The sequence below is a fragment of the Haematobia irritans genome, chromosome 3 (genome assembly GCF_050003625.1).
Source record: "Haematobia irritans isolate KBUSLIRL chromosome 3, ASM5000362v1, whole genome shotgun sequence".
In the NCBI taxonomy this organism is placed as follows: Eukaryota; Metazoa; Arthropoda; class Insecta; order Diptera; family Muscidae; genus Haematobia; species Haematobia irritans.
Genome location: NC_134399.1, coordinates 30,450,363 through 30,467,285, shown reverse-complemented (window position 1 = coordinate 30,467,285; position 16,923 = coordinate 30,450,363). Strand labels below are relative to the sequence as shown.

General features: G+C 30.0%; 2 protein-coding genes across 2 annotated transcripts in view; both read right to left on the bottom strand.

Moving 5' to 3' along the window:
• LOC142230676 (alpha-tocopherol transfer protein-like) overlaps positions 1–6,182 on the bottom strand; it is a 32,183-nt gene extending 26,001 nt beyond the window's left edge. The window contains exon 1 of the mRNA XM_075301311.1: positions 6,005–6,182. Within this exon, the coding sequence (XP_075157426.1) occupies positions 6,005–6,125 (121 nt within the window). The 5' untranslated portion in view covers positions 6,126–6,182. The remainder of the gene's footprint in view (positions 1–6,004) is intronic.
• A 9,136-nt stretch (positions 6,183–15,318) lies between these two features.
• LOC142230408 (alpha-tocopherol transfer protein-like) overlaps positions 15,319–16,923 on the bottom strand; it is a 30,817-nt gene continuing 29,212 nt past the window's right edge. Inside the window, exons 4-6 of the mRNA XM_075301052.1 lie at positions 16,041–16,415; positions 15,571–15,707; positions 15,319–15,507 (exon numbers count right to left, since the gene is read on the bottom strand). Of these exons, the coding sequence (XP_075157167.1) occupies positions 15,435–15,507; positions 15,571–15,707; positions 16,041–16,415 (585 nt within the window). The 3' untranslated portion in view covers positions 15,319–15,434. The remainder of the gene's footprint in view (positions 15,508–15,570; positions 15,708–16,040; positions 16,416–16,923) is intronic.

The window sequence follows — 16,923 nt, the reverse complement described above, 5'->3', positions numbered from 1 at the left end:
GTCATAATTTTATTGCTATAGAAAATTTGGTCAAAATTTTACTTCTATAGAAAATTTTATTTCTACAGAAATAAAATTTTATCAAAATTTTATTTCTATAGACAATTCTGTTAAAATTTTATTTCTGTAGAAAATTTAGTCAAAATTTTATATCTATAGAAAATTTTACAAAAATTTTATTTCTATAGAAAATTTTGTGAACATTTTTTTTTTTTATATTTTATAAACATTTTATTTCTATAGATAATTTTGTCAAAATTTTATTTCTATAGAAAAATTGTATCAAAATTTTATTTTTATAGAAAATTTTTTCAAAATTTTATATTTATAGAAAATTTTGTCAAAATTTTATTTCTATAGAAAAATTTTATTTTTATAGAAAATTTTGTCAAAATTTTATATCTATAGAAAATTTTGTCAATATTTAAGTTGTATAGAAAATTTTACCAAAATTTTATTTCTATAGAAAATTTTGTGAAAATTTTATTTCTACAGAAAGTTTTGTCAACATTTTATTTCTATAGAAAATTTTGTCATAATTTTATTTCTATAGAAAATTTGATCAAAATTTTACTTCTATAGACAATTTTATTTCTGTAGAAAATTTTTGTCAATATTTAAGTTCTATAGAAAATTTTACAAAAATTTTATTTCTATAGTAAATTTTGTGAAAATTTTATTTATATTTTATCAACATTTTATTTCTATAGAAAATTTTGTGAAATTTTTATTTCTGTAGAAAATTTTGTCAAAATTTTATTTCTATAGAAAATTTTGTCCAAATTTTATTTCTATAGAATATTTAGTCAAAATTTTATTTCTGTAGAAAATGTTGTCAAAATTTTATTTCTGTAGAAAATTTTGTCCAAATTTTATTTCTATAGAGAAATGCAAAATTCCATAGAAATATGTTCATATACAGAAACGGGGGCAGTTCGGAAATTTCTTAGCCTAGCTCAAAAAGCGCAGTATAAACAAAAAAAAAGTTAAGTGTTTTAGAAACTTCCATCTCTGTTCTGAACACATGTTAAATTTTGTTTCGATTTGGCAACCCCTTCATATAGAAACAGGTGTTCAAAAAAGACGCATCCGCAATTTTTTTACAATGGAAAAATTAGAAATGCGTGCTGTCATTAAATATTTACATAAAAAAGGTTTATCGGGAAATTCATAATGATATGGTGAATGTGTTAGGTGAAAGTGCTCCTTCATATGCAACATTAAAAAATTGGGTTGCTGAATTTAAACGTGGTCGTACAAGCATTGAAGTTGAACCACGTAGTGGACGTCCAAAAACAGCAACAACAACAGAAATTGTAGCCAAAGTGCATGATATGGTATTAAATGATCGACGAATAAAAGTGCGTGAAATCGCTAATATCATGGGCATTTCAAATGATCGAGTCCATTTAATTTTGCATGAAGAACTACAGATGAAAAAGCTTTCTGCAAGATGGGTGTCACATTTCTTAACAGTCGATCAAAAACTCATAAGAATGAACATTTCTCAAGCTTGTTTGGATCGTTTTAAAGCGAAATAAAATGGATTTTTACGCGTCGTTTCATAACTGTTGATGAGACATGGATCCACCACTATACTCCAGAGACAAAAGAACAATCCAAACAATGGACTGAAGCTGGAGGAAGTGCCCCATAGAAGGCAAAAACAATTCAATCGGCTGGTAAGGTTATGGCAACGGTTTTTTGGGACTTCAATTGTATTTTATTGATTGACTATCTGCAAAAGGGTAAAACAATAAATTCAGAGTACTATTGCAGCCTTTTGGATCAATTAAATGTACAAATTCGAGAAAAACGTCCTGGCTTATAACACAAAAAAAAAAAAAATAATTTTTGATCAAGACAACGCACCAGCGCACAAGAGTGTTTTAACAATGGCTAAAATCAACGAATTAAAGTACGAGTTGCTTGACCACCCACCTTATTCTCCTGATTTAGCTCCCAGTGAATTTTACTTGTTCCCAAATCTAAAAAAAAAATCCTTGCTGGCAAGCGTTTTACCAATGCAATTACAGTTGTAAACCACTATTTTGAAGACCATGAGGAAAACTATTTTAATCAAGGGATAGCGTGGTGAAATGAGCACGGAGGACGGTGAACGCAGTGGACGCCCGAAAGAGGTGGTTACCGACGAAAACATCAAAAAAATCCACAAAATCATTTTGAATGACCGTAAAATGAAGTTGATCGAGATAGCAGAGGCCTTAAAGATATCAGAGGAACTTGTTGGTCATATCATTCATCAATATTTGGATATGCTGAAGCTCTGTGCAAAATGGGTGCCGCGCGAGCTCACATTTGACCAAAAACAACAACGTGTTGATGATTCTGAGCGGTGTTTGCAGCTGTTAACTCGTAATACACCCGAGTTTTTCCGTCGGTATGTGACAATGGATGAAACATGGCTCCATCACTACACTCCTGAGTCCAATCGACAATCGGCCGAGTGGACAGCGGCCAGTGAACCGTCTCCGAAGAGTGGAAAGACTCAAAGGTCCGCTTGCAAAGTAATGGCCTCTGTTTTTTGGGATGCGCATGGAATAATTTTTATCGACTATCTTGAGAAGGGGAAAAACATCAACAGTAACTATTATATGTCGTTATTGGAGTGTTTGAAGGTCGAAATCGCGGCAAAACGGCCCCATATGAAGAAGAAAAAAGTGTTGTTCCACCAAAACAACGCTCCGTGCCACAAGTCATTGAGAACGATGGCAAAAAATTATGAATTGGGCTTCGAATTGCTTCCCCACCCACCGTATTCTCCAGAACTGGCCCCCAGCGACTTTTTCTTGTTCTCAGACCTCAAAAGGATGCTCGCAGGGAAAAAATTTGGCTGCAATGAAGAGGTGATTGTCGAATCTGAGGCCTATTTTGAGGCGAAACCGAAGGAGTACTACCAAAATGGAAGGTCGTTATAATCGTTGTATCGCTCTTGAAGGGAACTATGTTGAATAATAAAAACGAATTTTGACAAAAAATGTGTTTTTCTTTGTTAGACTGGGGGCTTATCAGCCAACCTGTTATACAGTATTTATTAACCGATCTTACTCAAATTTAGAACGAGGCAGCCTTCTGTGGTATCAATTAAACCTACAAAATATCATCTAAATGTGTTCAGAATTAGATATAGCTCCGATATATATGTATCGCCCAATTTTCCAAAATTTGGCCATAATGGCCTCATTTATTAACCGATCTTACTCAAACTTAGCACAAGGTAATCTGCTATAATATCAACCAAACCTACAAAATATCATCTAAATCTTTTCAGACGTACACAAAAAATTATTATAGTCAAGTTTTTCAAAACCTTCTCCATGAACTAAAATAGAATTAAATTGGCTTTAGTACCATATAGGGTTCACTATTTTTTGAGTGTACATCACGAGACAGATAGACAGACAGACGCACATCGTTAAATCGACTCAGAAGAAACAAAAGATTTATTTACATTTAAATGCTGGAGGACTGAGAGCCATTTCAGGTTTTCTAGCCATATATAAAGCAATCACATTATCAAACTCAAAAAAAAAAAAGTTTACTTGGATTCAAAAATTTTGACCTTCCCTTAGGGATTTCGGTATCGATTATGAGCTACGACATTTTTTAAAATAAATACATTTTTTAGCAGCCTATCTGGCTTTAAATCTAGGATCAATAAAATTAAAATTAGGATACAGAACTCATTTATTGAATTTTCATTTTCTTTTCGCGATGTATTAAAAAAGATATACACGTACAAACAAATCCGAATTATAACAGATTATTCAAAGAAAAAAAATGTTTTTTGAATTAAAAAAAAAAAAACACACTTTAAACCAAAGATACTATAATATCACCAAAATAAAGTTCAGCCTATAGTTGAAGCGTTTTTATCTTAAATATAAAGTTTCAACATTTCAGTTAATTTAAGGACGATTTCCTAAAATCAAAAATGTCTGTTCTTTACTTTAAGGGAAATTTGATTTAGGTCTAAGACAGACGAGTTTTACGGAGGTACGCAAATTTCCAAAATGTGTGTCCTAAATTAAATAAACAATTTCCGATGCACGATAAACTTTATTTTAATTAAAATTTTATTATTTTAAAGAAATTTGTCCGTAATATTTTAAAAAATGCGATTCCTAAAATTTAGGTTGCTTACTCTTTAATATCACCTAAATATTTTTGTCAATGCGCACTTGAATTCCATCAGGCATAACTTTATTTTTAATGGAAGAAAAACAAATACTTTTGTAAACATGTAAACAATAAAATGAACTGTCACTGCAATAAGTTTGTTAGACGAGCGGCTTAAAAATGATAACAACTGGAAACTGGTTGCAATACCTATAAGCCAACCTGTATACAGTGAAACCTCTGAAAAGTGGACATTCACGGTAGCCTAAATTATGTCAGAGGTGTCCAGCTATGAGAGTTTAATTTTAATAAAATATAGCAAATGTCTCCAGACAACTGGCCAAGTTTGGGAGTTGTCCGGATTTCAGAATGTCCGAGTTTGAGAGGTTTCACTGTATACATATTCACATAAAGTTTGCGATTCGGATGAAATTATATCGTGTTACCAAACATCTCTATTTTTTCTGTTATTTTCCATTGGACCTTTTTATACCCTGCACCATAGGATGGGGTATTTTAACTTTGTCATTCCATTTGTAACACATCGAAATATTGCTCTAAAACCCCATAAAGTATATATATTCTGGGTCGTGGTGAAATTCTGTGTCGATCTGAGCATGTCCGTCCGTCCGTCTGTTGATATCACGCTAACTTCCGAACGAAACAAGCTATCGACTTGAAACTTGGCACAAGTAGTTGTTATTGATGTAGGTCGGATGGTATTGCAAATGGGCCATATCGGTCCACTTTTACGTATAACCCCCATATAAACGGACCCCCAAATTTGGCTTGCGATTGCTCTAAGAGAAGCAAATTTCATTCGATCCGGCTGAAATTTGGTACATGATGTTAGTATATGGACTCTAACAACCATGCAGAAATTGGTCCATATCGGTCCATAATTACATATAGCCCCCATATAAACCGATCCCCCGATTTGGCTTGCGGAGCCTCTAAGAGAAGCAAATTTCATCCGATCCGGCTGAAATTTGGTACATGGTGTTAGTATACGGTCTTTAACAACCATGCAAGAATTGGTCCACATCGGTCCATAATTATATATAGCCCCCATATAAACCGATCCCCAGATTTGACCTCCGGAGCCTCTTAGAGGATCAAAATTCATCCGATCCGGCTGAAATTTGGTACGTGGTGTTAGTATATGGTCTCTAACAACCATGCAAGAATTGGTCCATATCGCTCCATAATTATATATAGCCCCCATATAAACCGATCCCCAGATTTGACCTCCGGAGCCTCTTGGAGGAGCAAAATTCATTCGGTCTGGTTGAAATTTGGATCATGGTGTTAGAATGTGGTCTCTAAGAAACACGCAAGAATTGGTCCATATCGGTCTATAGTTATATATAGCCGATCCCCAATCACACAAAAATTGGTCCATATCGGTTCATAATCATGGTTGCCACTTGAGCCAAAAATAATCTACCAACATTTTATTTTTATAGAAAATAGTGTCAAAATGTTATTTCTATAGAAAATTTTGTCAAAATTATATTTCTATAGAAATTTTTTTCCAAATTTTACTTCTATAAAAAAATGTTGTCAAAATTTTATTTCTATAGAAACTTTAAACTTAATTATATACGTATTTAATCGGCCTTTTTAGTTTAATATATACCACGTATGGACTATGTATTATATATTACGGTGTTAGGAAGTTTTAAGATACCTTGCCATCGGCAAGTGATTCCGCAAACCAAGTAATTCGATTGTGGATGACAGTCTTCAGTAGAAGTTTCTACGCAATCCATGGTGGAGGGTACATAAGCTTCGGCTTGGCCGAACTTACGGCCGTATATACTTGTTCATTTTTGCGTTTTGCTCTCTTATTCCTCATACATACCTATTTTGTTAGGCAAATTCTTATTATCTTCAAACCACTTTTCCAGATGATCAAGGTTCTCCTTATCTTCTCTGCCATCGCAATTAGACATTTTTGTTTGGATTCTTGTCGAAAAAAACATTTTTTTTGGAATGATGTAAAACAAAAGTTCCTTTATGAACTACTTTAGTAATGCCACTAAAATCTCTTAAACATTTAAATATCAGGGAAATGCATTTGTACATTGTTTTACAAGTTTTTGAAGCTATATATAGATTATACAGATTAAAGCTAATCATTTTGCTGATATGCGAAAAGGTTCATTCGTTTTTTTTTTTTTTTTGTTTGGTGTATGCAGGTGAATACTTTTTGAGTTATCATAAAAAGGTACAAATACAAACGAAGACAAACATACTACTACTGTGGCACAGGGTATAATAAGTTTGTGCATTTGTATGTAATGCCAAGAAGGACCAGTCCCAGACCCATAGTTTAGAATCATGATCGTCTTAGAGTTAAATTCTGAGTTGATTTAGCTATGTCCGTCTGTCTGTCTGTCTGTTCATGTATTTTTGTGTGCAAAGTACAGGTCGCAGTCTCGGGTCAAAGACAACCGGTTCAGATTTGGATAAAGCTGCCATATATAGTTATAACCGATCTGCTCATAACACTATTTTACACTGAAAATGTACACTTGATGAGAGTCTAGTTTTCTTATTTATTTTGATCTGCTGAATTCGAAAAAACAAAAATTTATGGAACAGTTTTTGAGATACCCCGTTATTTTCAGTTTTTCGCTCTCTTTTCACTAAACAAATTATATCTCGAGTTAGAAATGTCCGATTATATCGTTGTTGCTACTCAAATGAAAGGTATTAAGATGACGAATAATAGTGTGTATTGGATCTGTGATAAGTCAAGTGGTTCAAAAAAAAAGTATCAATGCAAAAAGGCCAAATTTTCAAAAAAAAAAACAAAAACAAGTATATACGGTCGTAAGTTTGGCCAGGCCGAAGCTTATGTACCGTCCACCATGGATTGCGTAGAAACTTCTACTGAAGACTGTCATCCACAATCGAATTACTTGGTCGCGGTAACAATTGCCGATGGCAAGGTATCTTAAAACTTCCTAACACCGTAATATATACCACATAGTCCATACGTGGTATATATTAAACTAATAAGGCCGATTAAATACGTATATAATTAAGTTTAAAGTTTCTATAGAAATAAAATTTTGACAACATTTTCTATAGAAGTAAAATTTGGAAAAAATTTTCTTTAGAAATAAAATTTGGAAAAAATTTTCTATAGAAATAAAATTTTGACAAAATTTGCTATAGAAATAAAATTTGGAAAAATTTTTCTATAGAAATAAAATTTTGACAAAATTTTCTATAGAAATAACAGTTTGACAATGTTTTCTATAAAAATTAAATTTTGGTAGATTATTTTTGACTCGAGTGACAACCATGATTATGAACCGATATGGACCAATTTTTGTGTGATTGGGGATTGGGTATATATAATTATGGACCGATATGGACCAATTCTTGCATGGTTGTTAGAGACCATATACTAACACCATGTACCAAATTTCAACCGGATCGGATGAATTTTGCTCCATTAAGAGGCTCCGGAGGTCAAATCTGGGGATCGGCTTATATGAGGGCTATATATAATTATGGACCGATATGGACCAATTTTGGCATGGTTGTTAGAGACAATAAACTAACACAACGTACCAAATTTCAATCGGATCGGATGAATTTTGCTTCTCCAAAAGGCACCGAAGGTCAAATCTGGGGATCGGTTTATATGGGGCTATATATAATTATGGACCGATGTGGACCAATTTTTGCATGGTTTTTAGAGACCATATACTAACATCACGTACCAAATTTCAACTAAATCGGGTGAATTTTGCTCTTCCAAGGGGCTCCGGAGTTCAAATCTGGGGATCGGTTTATATCGGGCCTATATATAATTATTGACCGATTTCGACCAATTTTTGCATGGTTGTTAGAGACCATATACCAAAACCATGTACCAAATTTCAGACAGATCGGATGAATTTTGCTCCTCCAAGAGGCTCCGGAGGACAAATCTGGGGATCGATTTATATGGGGGCTATATATATTTATGGACCGATATGGACCAATTTTGGCATGGTTGTTAGAGACAATATACTAACACCACGTACCAAATTTCAATCGGATCGGATGACTTTTGCTCCTCTAAGAGGCTCCGGAGGTCAAATCTGGGGATCGCTTTATATGGGGGCTATATATAATTATGGGCCGATGTGGACCAATTTTTGCATGGTCATTAGAGAATATATACCAACACCATGTTCCAAATTTCAGCCGGATAGGATGAAATTTGGTTCTCTTAGAGGCTACGCAAGCCAAATCTGGGGATCGGTTTATATGGGGGCTATATGTAATTATGGACCGATATGGACCAATTTCCGCGTGGTTGTAAGAGACCATATACTAATACCATGTACCTAATTTCAGCCGGATCGGATGAAATTTGCTTCTCATAGAGCAATCGCAAGCCAAATTTGGGGGTCCGTTTATATGGGGGCTATACGTAAAAGTGAACCGATATGGCCCATTTGCAATACCATCCGACCTACATCAATAACAACTACTTGTGCCAAGTTTCAAGTCGATAGCTTGTTTCGTTCGGAAGTTAGCGTGATTTCAACAGACGGACGGACGGACTGACATGCTCAGATCGACTCAGAATTTCACCACGACCCAGAATATATATACTTTATGGGGTCTTAGAGCAATATTTCGATGTGCTACAAACGAAATGACAAAGTTAATATACCCCCATCCTATGGTGGAGGGTATAAAAATACCGATTAAATACGTATATAATCAGTTTGACAAAGTTTTCTATTGAAATAAAATTTTGACAAAATTTTCTATAGAAATAAAGATTTGACAAAATTTTGTATAGAAATAAAGTTTTGACAAAATTTTGTATAGAAATGAAATTTTAACAAAATGTTCTATATAAATAAAATTTTAACAAACTTTTCTATAGAAATAAAATTTTGACACAATTTTCTATGGAAATAAAATTTTGACAAATTCTGGTAGATTATTTTTGGCTCGAGTGGCAACCGTGATTATGAACCGATATGGACCAATTTTTGTGTGATTGGAGAGCCCCCATATATGGTCTCTAAAACCCATATATGGAGGCTTAACCGATATGGACCAATTTTTGTGTGATTGGAGATCGGCTATACATAACTATAGACCGATATGGACCAATTTTGGTATGGGGTTTACCGGCCATATACTAACACCACGTTCCAAATTTGAACCGGATCGGATGAATTTTGCTCCTCCAAGAGGCTCCGGAGGTCAACTCGGGGAATCGGTTTATATGGGGGCTATATATAATTATAAACCGATGTGGACCAATTTTTGCATGGTTGTTATAGACCACATACCAACACCATGTACCAAATTTCAGCCGGATCGGATGAAATTTGTTTCTCTTAGAGGATTCGCAAGCCAAATTTGGGGATCTGTTTATATGGGGGCTATATATAATTATGAACCGATGTGGACCAATTTTTGCATGGTTGTTATAGACCATATACCAACATCATGTACCAAATTTTAGGCGGATCGGATGAAATTTGTTTTTCTTTGAGGCTCTACAAGCCAAATCTGGGGATCTGTTTATATGGGGGCTATATATAATTATGGACCGATGTGGACCAATTTTAGCATGGTTGTTAAAGACCATATACCAACACCATGTACCAACTTTCAGCCATTTCGGATGAAATTTGCTTCTCTTTGAGTCTCCGCAAGCCAAATCTGGGGATCGGTTTATATGGGGGCTATATATAATTATGAAGCGATGTGGACCAATTTTTGCATGGTTGTTAGAGACCATATACCAACAGCATGTACCAAATTTCAGCCGGATCAGATGAAATATGCTTCTCTTTGCAGCTCCGCAAGCCAAATCTGGGGATCGGTTTATATGGGGGCTATACGTAAAAGTGGACCGATTTGGTCCATTTGCAACACCATCTGACCTACATCAATAACAACTACTTGTGCCAAGTTTCAAGTCGATAGCTTATTTCGTTCGGAAGTTAGCGTGATTTCAACAGACGGACGGACGGACATGCTTAGATCGACTCAGAATTTCACCACGACCCAGAATATATATAGTTTATGGGGTCTTAGAGCAATATTTCGATGTCTTACAAACTGAATAACAAAGTTCATATACCCCCATCGTATGGTGGAGGGTATAAAGATCGCATTTTACAATGGACCTTTTCCGCCAGAAAAGTATAAACCATTGAAAAACTTCCGGTTTCTCTTCATGGTCATATAGATGATACTCTAACGTAAGTAATAAGACTAACTAGAAGAAAACGACCGCAAAATGACAAAGTTATAAGCAATTGAATGATGTCAAATCATGCAAATATGAGCCACTCTCCCACACATAAATGCCTCTCGGCCACAGAGAAATGAATTTTTTGTGTGGGTGAGTGGCTCTTATTTGCACGATTTGACATCGGATTTGTTCACTCACTTGCTTATAACTTTGTCATTTTTCCGTCGTTTTTCCTCTGTCTGGTCCTATTACTTACGTTAGAGTATCATCTATACCACAATGAAGAGAAAAAGTAGCATAACGTCAGTGAAGTTATCCCCAGGCTTTCCACAGAATTGGATAAGAGTTAGGTAAGGTTTCGGCTGTTTAAATGTCGCTCGTTATGGCCAAATATTGCCACAAACCCCATAATTGACACCTATATTGGCGAAATGTAGCCAATATCCTTGTGAAGCTACCACTGCTGAGCAGCAAAATTAAAAAATCCTCAAATTGTCCTATACCTCTAATACATTAATATTTTTGTTAAAATTTTATTATTTTTTTTAGAAAATTTTGTAAAAATTTTATTTTATAGAAATTTTGTCAACATTTTATTTCTATAGAAAATTATTTCAAAATTTTATTTCTATAGCAAATTTGGTCAACATTTTGTTCTTAGAAAATTTTGCCAAAATTTTATTTCTATAGGAAATCTTATCAAAATTTTATTTCTATAGAAAATTTTGTCCAAATTTTATTTCTATAGAAAATTTCGTCAAAATTTTATTTCTATAGAAAATTTTGTCAAAATTTTATTTCTATGGAAAATGTTGTTAAAATTTTATTTATATAGACAATTTTTGCCAAAATCTTATTTCTATACATTTTATTAACATTTTATATGCCCAAATAAATTTGACAAACATAATTTTCCTCTGTTGGTTAAGATACTCTCGTAGTTTAGTCAACGCAAGGTTTTAAGCTGAAATCACATCAACAATAATACAATTTTATATCTATAAAAAGTTTTGTTAATATATTTTTATAGAAAATTTTGTCACAATTTTATTTCTATAGAAATTTTTGTCAAAATTATATTTATATAGCAAATTTCAAATTTTTATTTCTATAATAATTTTGTCAACATTTTATTTCTATAGAAAATTATTTCAAAAATTTATTTCTATAGAAATTTTGTCAACATGTTATTTCTATAGAAAATTATTTCATAATTTTATTTATATAGAAAATTTGGTCAAAATTTTTTTTCTTAGAAAATTGATTCAAAATTTTATTTGCCAAAATTTTATTTCTATAGACAATTTTGACCACATTTTATTTCTATAGAAAATGTTGTCAAAATTTTATTTCTATTGAAAATTTTGTTAAAACTTGATCTCTATAGAAAATTTTCTCAAAATTTAATTTCTTTAGAAAATGTTGTCAAAATTTTATTTCTATAGAAAAGTTGGCCCAAATTTTATTTCTGTAGAAAATTTTTTCAAAATTTTAATTCTATAGAAAATTTTGTTAAAACTTTATTTCTATAGAAAATTTTGTCAAAATTTTATTTCTATTGAAAAGTTTGTTAAAACTTTATTTCTATAGAAAGTTTTCTCAAAACTTAATTTCTTTAGAAAATTTTGTCAAAATTTTATTTCTATAGAAAATTTTGCCAAATTTTATTTTAATAGAAAATTTTGTCAAAATTTTAATTCTATTGAAAATTTTGTTAAAATATTATTTCTATAGAAAATTTTGTCAAAATTTTAATTCTATAGAAAATTCTGTTAAAATTGTATTTCTATAGAAAATTTTATTAACATTTTAGTTGCCAAAATAAATTTGACAAACATAATTTTCCTCTGTTGGTTAAACTACTCTTGTAGTTTAGTCAATGCAAGGATGTAAGCTGAAATCAAATTAACAATAATACTATTTTATTTCCATAAAAAATTTGTTAAATTTTGTTTCTATAGAAAATTTTGTCAACATTTTATTTCTATAGAAAATTTTGTCATAATTACATTTATATAGCAAATTTCATCAAAATTTTATTTCTTTAAAAATTTAGTCAGCATTTTATTTCTTGAAAATTTAGATAAAATTTTATTATATCATTTTTTTCAAAATTTTATTTCCATTGAAAATTTTGTCAACATTTCATTTCTATAGGAAATTATTTCAAAATTTTATTTCTATAGAAAAGTTGGTTAACATTTTTTTTCTTAGAAAATTTTGCCAAAATTTTATTTCTATAGAAAATTTTGTCAACATTTTATTGCTATTGAAAATTTTGTCAAAATTTTATTTCTATTGAAAATTTTGTCAAAATTTTATTTCTATGGAAAATGTTGTTAACATTTTATTTCTATAGAAAAATTTGTCAAAATTTGCTGCTGAGCAGCAAAATTAAAAAATCCTCAAATTGTCCTATACCTCTAATACATTAATATTTTTGTTAAAATTTTATTATTTTTTTTAGAAAATTTTGTAAAAATTTTATTTTATAGAAATTTTGTCAACATTTTATTTCTATAGAAAATTATTTCAAAATTTTATTTCTATAGCAAATTTGGTCAACATTTTGTTCTTAGAAAATTTTGCCAAAATTTTATTTCTATAGGAAATCTTATCAAAATTTTATTTCTATAGAAAATTTTGTCCAAATTTTATTTCTATAGAAAATTTCGTCAAAATTTTATTTCTATAGAAAATTTTGTCAAAATTTTATTTCTATGGAAAATGTTGTTAAAATTTTATTTATATAGACAATTTTTGCCAAAATCTTATTTCTATACATTTTATTAACATTTTATATGCCCAAATAAATTTGACAAACATAATTTTCCTCTGTTGGTTAAGATACTCTCGTAGTTTAGTCAACGCAAGGTTTTAAGCTGAAATCACATCAACAATAATACAATTTTATATCTATAAAAAGTTTTGTTAATATATTTTTTATAGAAAATTTTGTCACAATTTTATTTCTATAGAAATTTTTGTCAAAATTATATTTATATAGCAAATTTCAAATTTTTATTTCTATAATAATTTTGTCAACATTTTATTTCTATAGAAAATTATTTCAAAAATTTATTTCTATAGAAATTTTGTCAACATGTTATTTCTATAGAAAATTATTTCATAATTTTATTTATATAGAAAATTTGGTCAAAATTTTTTTTCTTAGAAAATTGATTCAAAATTTTATTTGCCAAAATTTTATTTCTATAGACAATTTTGACCACATTTTATTTCTATAGAAAATGTTGTCAAAATTTTATTTCTATTGAAAATTTTGTTAAAACTTGATCTCTATAGAAAATTTTCTCAAAATTTAATTTCTTTAGAAAATGTTGTCAAAATTTTATTTCTATAGAAAAGTTGGCCCAAATTTTATTTCTGTAGAAAATTTTTTCAAAATTTTAATTCTATAGAAAATTTTGTTAAAACTTTATTTCTATAGAAAATTTTGTCAAAATTTTATTTCTATTGAAAAGTTTGTTAAAACTTTATTTCTATAGAAAGTTTTCTCAAAACTTAATTTCTTTAGAAAATTTTGTCAAAATTTTATTTCTATAGAAAATTTTGCCAAATTTTATTTTAATAGAAAATTTTGTCAAAATTTTAATTCTATTGAAAATTTTGTTAAAATATTATTTCTATAGAAAATTTTGTCAAAATTTTAATTCTATAGAAAATTCTGTTAAAATTTTATTTCTATAGAAAATTTTATTAACATTTTAGTTGCCAAAATAAATTTGACAAACATAATTTTCCTCTGTTGGTTAAACTACTCTTGTAGTTTAGTCAATGCAAGGTTGTAAGCTGAAATCAAATTAACAATAATACTATTTTATTTCCATAAAAAATTTGTTAAATTTTGTTTCTATAGAAAATTTTGTCAACATTTTATTTCTATAGAAAATTTTGTCATAATTACATTTATATAGCAAATTTCATCAAAATTTTATTTCTTTAAAAATTTAGTCAGCATTTTATTTCTTGAAAATTTAGATAAAATTTTATTATATCATTTTTTTCAAAATTTTATTTCCATTGAAAATTTTGTCAACATTTCATTTCTATAGGAAATTATTTCAAAATTTTATTTCTATAGAAAAGTTGGTTAACATTTTTTTTCTTAGAAAATTTTGCCAAAATTTTATTTCTATAGAAAATTTTGTCAACATTTTATTGCTATTGAAAATTTTGTCAAAATTTTATTTCTATTGAAAATTTTGTCAAAATTTTATTTCTATGGAAAATGTTGTTAACATTTTATTTCTATAGAAAAATTTGTCAAAATTCCGTAAAAAATTTTTTCCAAATTTTATTTCTATAGAAAATGTTGTAAAAAATTTTATTTCTATGGAAAAGTTTAGCAAATTGTTAGTTCTATAGTAAATTTTGTCAAAATTTTATTTCTATAGAAAATTGTGTCAAAAGTTTATTTCTATATAAAATGTTGTCAAAATTTTATTTCTATAAAACTTTTTCTCAAAATATTATTTCTATAGAAAATTTTCTCAAAATTAATTTCTTTAGAAAATTTTCTCAAAATTTTATTTCTATTGAAATTTTTGTCTAAATTTTATTGCTGTAGAAAATTTTGTCAAAATTTTAATTTTATACAAAATTTTGTCTTAATTTTATTTGTATAGAAAATTTTATCTAATTCTTATTTCTATAGAAAATGTTGGCAAAAAATTTAAGTTCTATAGAAAATTTTGTCAACATTTTATTTATATCGGCAATTTTGTCAAAATTTTATTTCTATAGAAAATTTTTACAAAATTTTAAAAAATTTTGTCAAAATTTTATTTCTATAGATTTTTTTTTCTAAAGAATTTTACACATGGCTACCGTGCTTACCAAACGTTTGTTGGGTTTTCCACTATTATTTTAGTTTTATATTTTTAGGTGCATATATCTGATTCTGGAGAAATGTCACACATAAATTTACAGACATACATACATACATATTTATTATATTCCAAAATTATATAACACAATTTGGTACATAGAGATCGATTATAACACATCTACTAATGATGGTAGTATTAGATAAAAGTTTTCACCACAGAGTCCAACGATTTCGAGTTTCAGGCTTATCAACTTTCCAAAATTTAGGATCCATTAAATAGGCTCTGGAAAAGGGTTTAAGTATATTATCAGTTATTTGCTCATAAATGTCAAAATATCTCACTCACCTATTCTTTTTGACAATCTCCCACCATTGAGCTGTAATATCAGCTAAACTTCTTGCAGTGCCTCCATAATCCACGGGAAGCATATCACGTGGAACATGTTCATATAGAGTCTCAAAGCCATCAGTGTGAAAGTGGATCTGAAATCAAAAGAAAATTCTAAATGTATTATAGTTTGGTGATGAGCGCAACAAAGACTTTCATTTAAATAAGAGTTTGAACACAACCATATCCATAGTCGATTGGCGAAAACTTGTTTGCAAAATACGAGTCTGAAATCCGCAACGGCTATTCTAATTCAATGAAAAGAGAGCTAAACATAGAGCCGAGTCTCTCTCTCTCTCTCTTTTAAAGATATTTTAAACACTCAGAAACAAATGTTTAGCCTATCGTCACTCGATATGGTTGTGTTTACACTAACTAACATCTGTTTTTGTATTTCAATCGCATAAAAATGTCATCGGCTCTCTTACCAAATTGAAAACATCTTCTCTTATGAAAGGACGCGTTATGGCCACCATTCGATGCAATTGTGTGGGACAATTGATTATATGCATGGTCTTCAGTCTCACCGGATAGGCTTCTTGCAAGTAATTCATATAGGTTCGCATTACCATCAGTGACATCGAAGCTAAATGCCTTAGAGTGTAGTTGGCAATATCAACAATGTGTATTTCACCATTAGCCAGGGTTGCCATATCATCATCGTCATCATCATAACCATCATCTGCATCATTATTACCGTTTCCATTGCTGCTAATATTATCGTAATTCCTTTGATGATCATTATAGGTAAATCGTGCATCAGTCATCATAAAGAAACATTTGGATTCTTCAATGCTATTTTGCTGAAAATAATTGCAAAAATAAAGAAGAGAAAGAGATGAAATTGGGTGGGGGAAGACTTTATGATACTCTTACAGCAAAATTCTCATATCCGAAATGAAACGATTTTCGGTCGTCTACACCCTCCAAAAAAATCGCTTCTGTAACATATACTCCAAACAAATTTTGCTTCAAGCATATATATTTTCAGAATTGGTCCAAACAAAGTATTGTTTGTATTGTTCAAACATATTATGTTTCACCTAAGGGCATACACTGCTAGTAAAAAATTTTAATGAAATTTTCTTTGTGTGGATATATTTTTAAGGCGCCAATTGGTTACTTCTATTATTTTACGTTTAACATACTCTCTAGGTCTCTCTTTCTAAACACATATATGTTTGTAGGCTATTTCCAAATTAATATAGGTTTGCATCTAAGAATATTATATTTACAAACATTTTATGTCCCAAACATAATATGTTCTAACATATTAACATATATGTCCCAATTTTGTTATGCTAGTTTAGG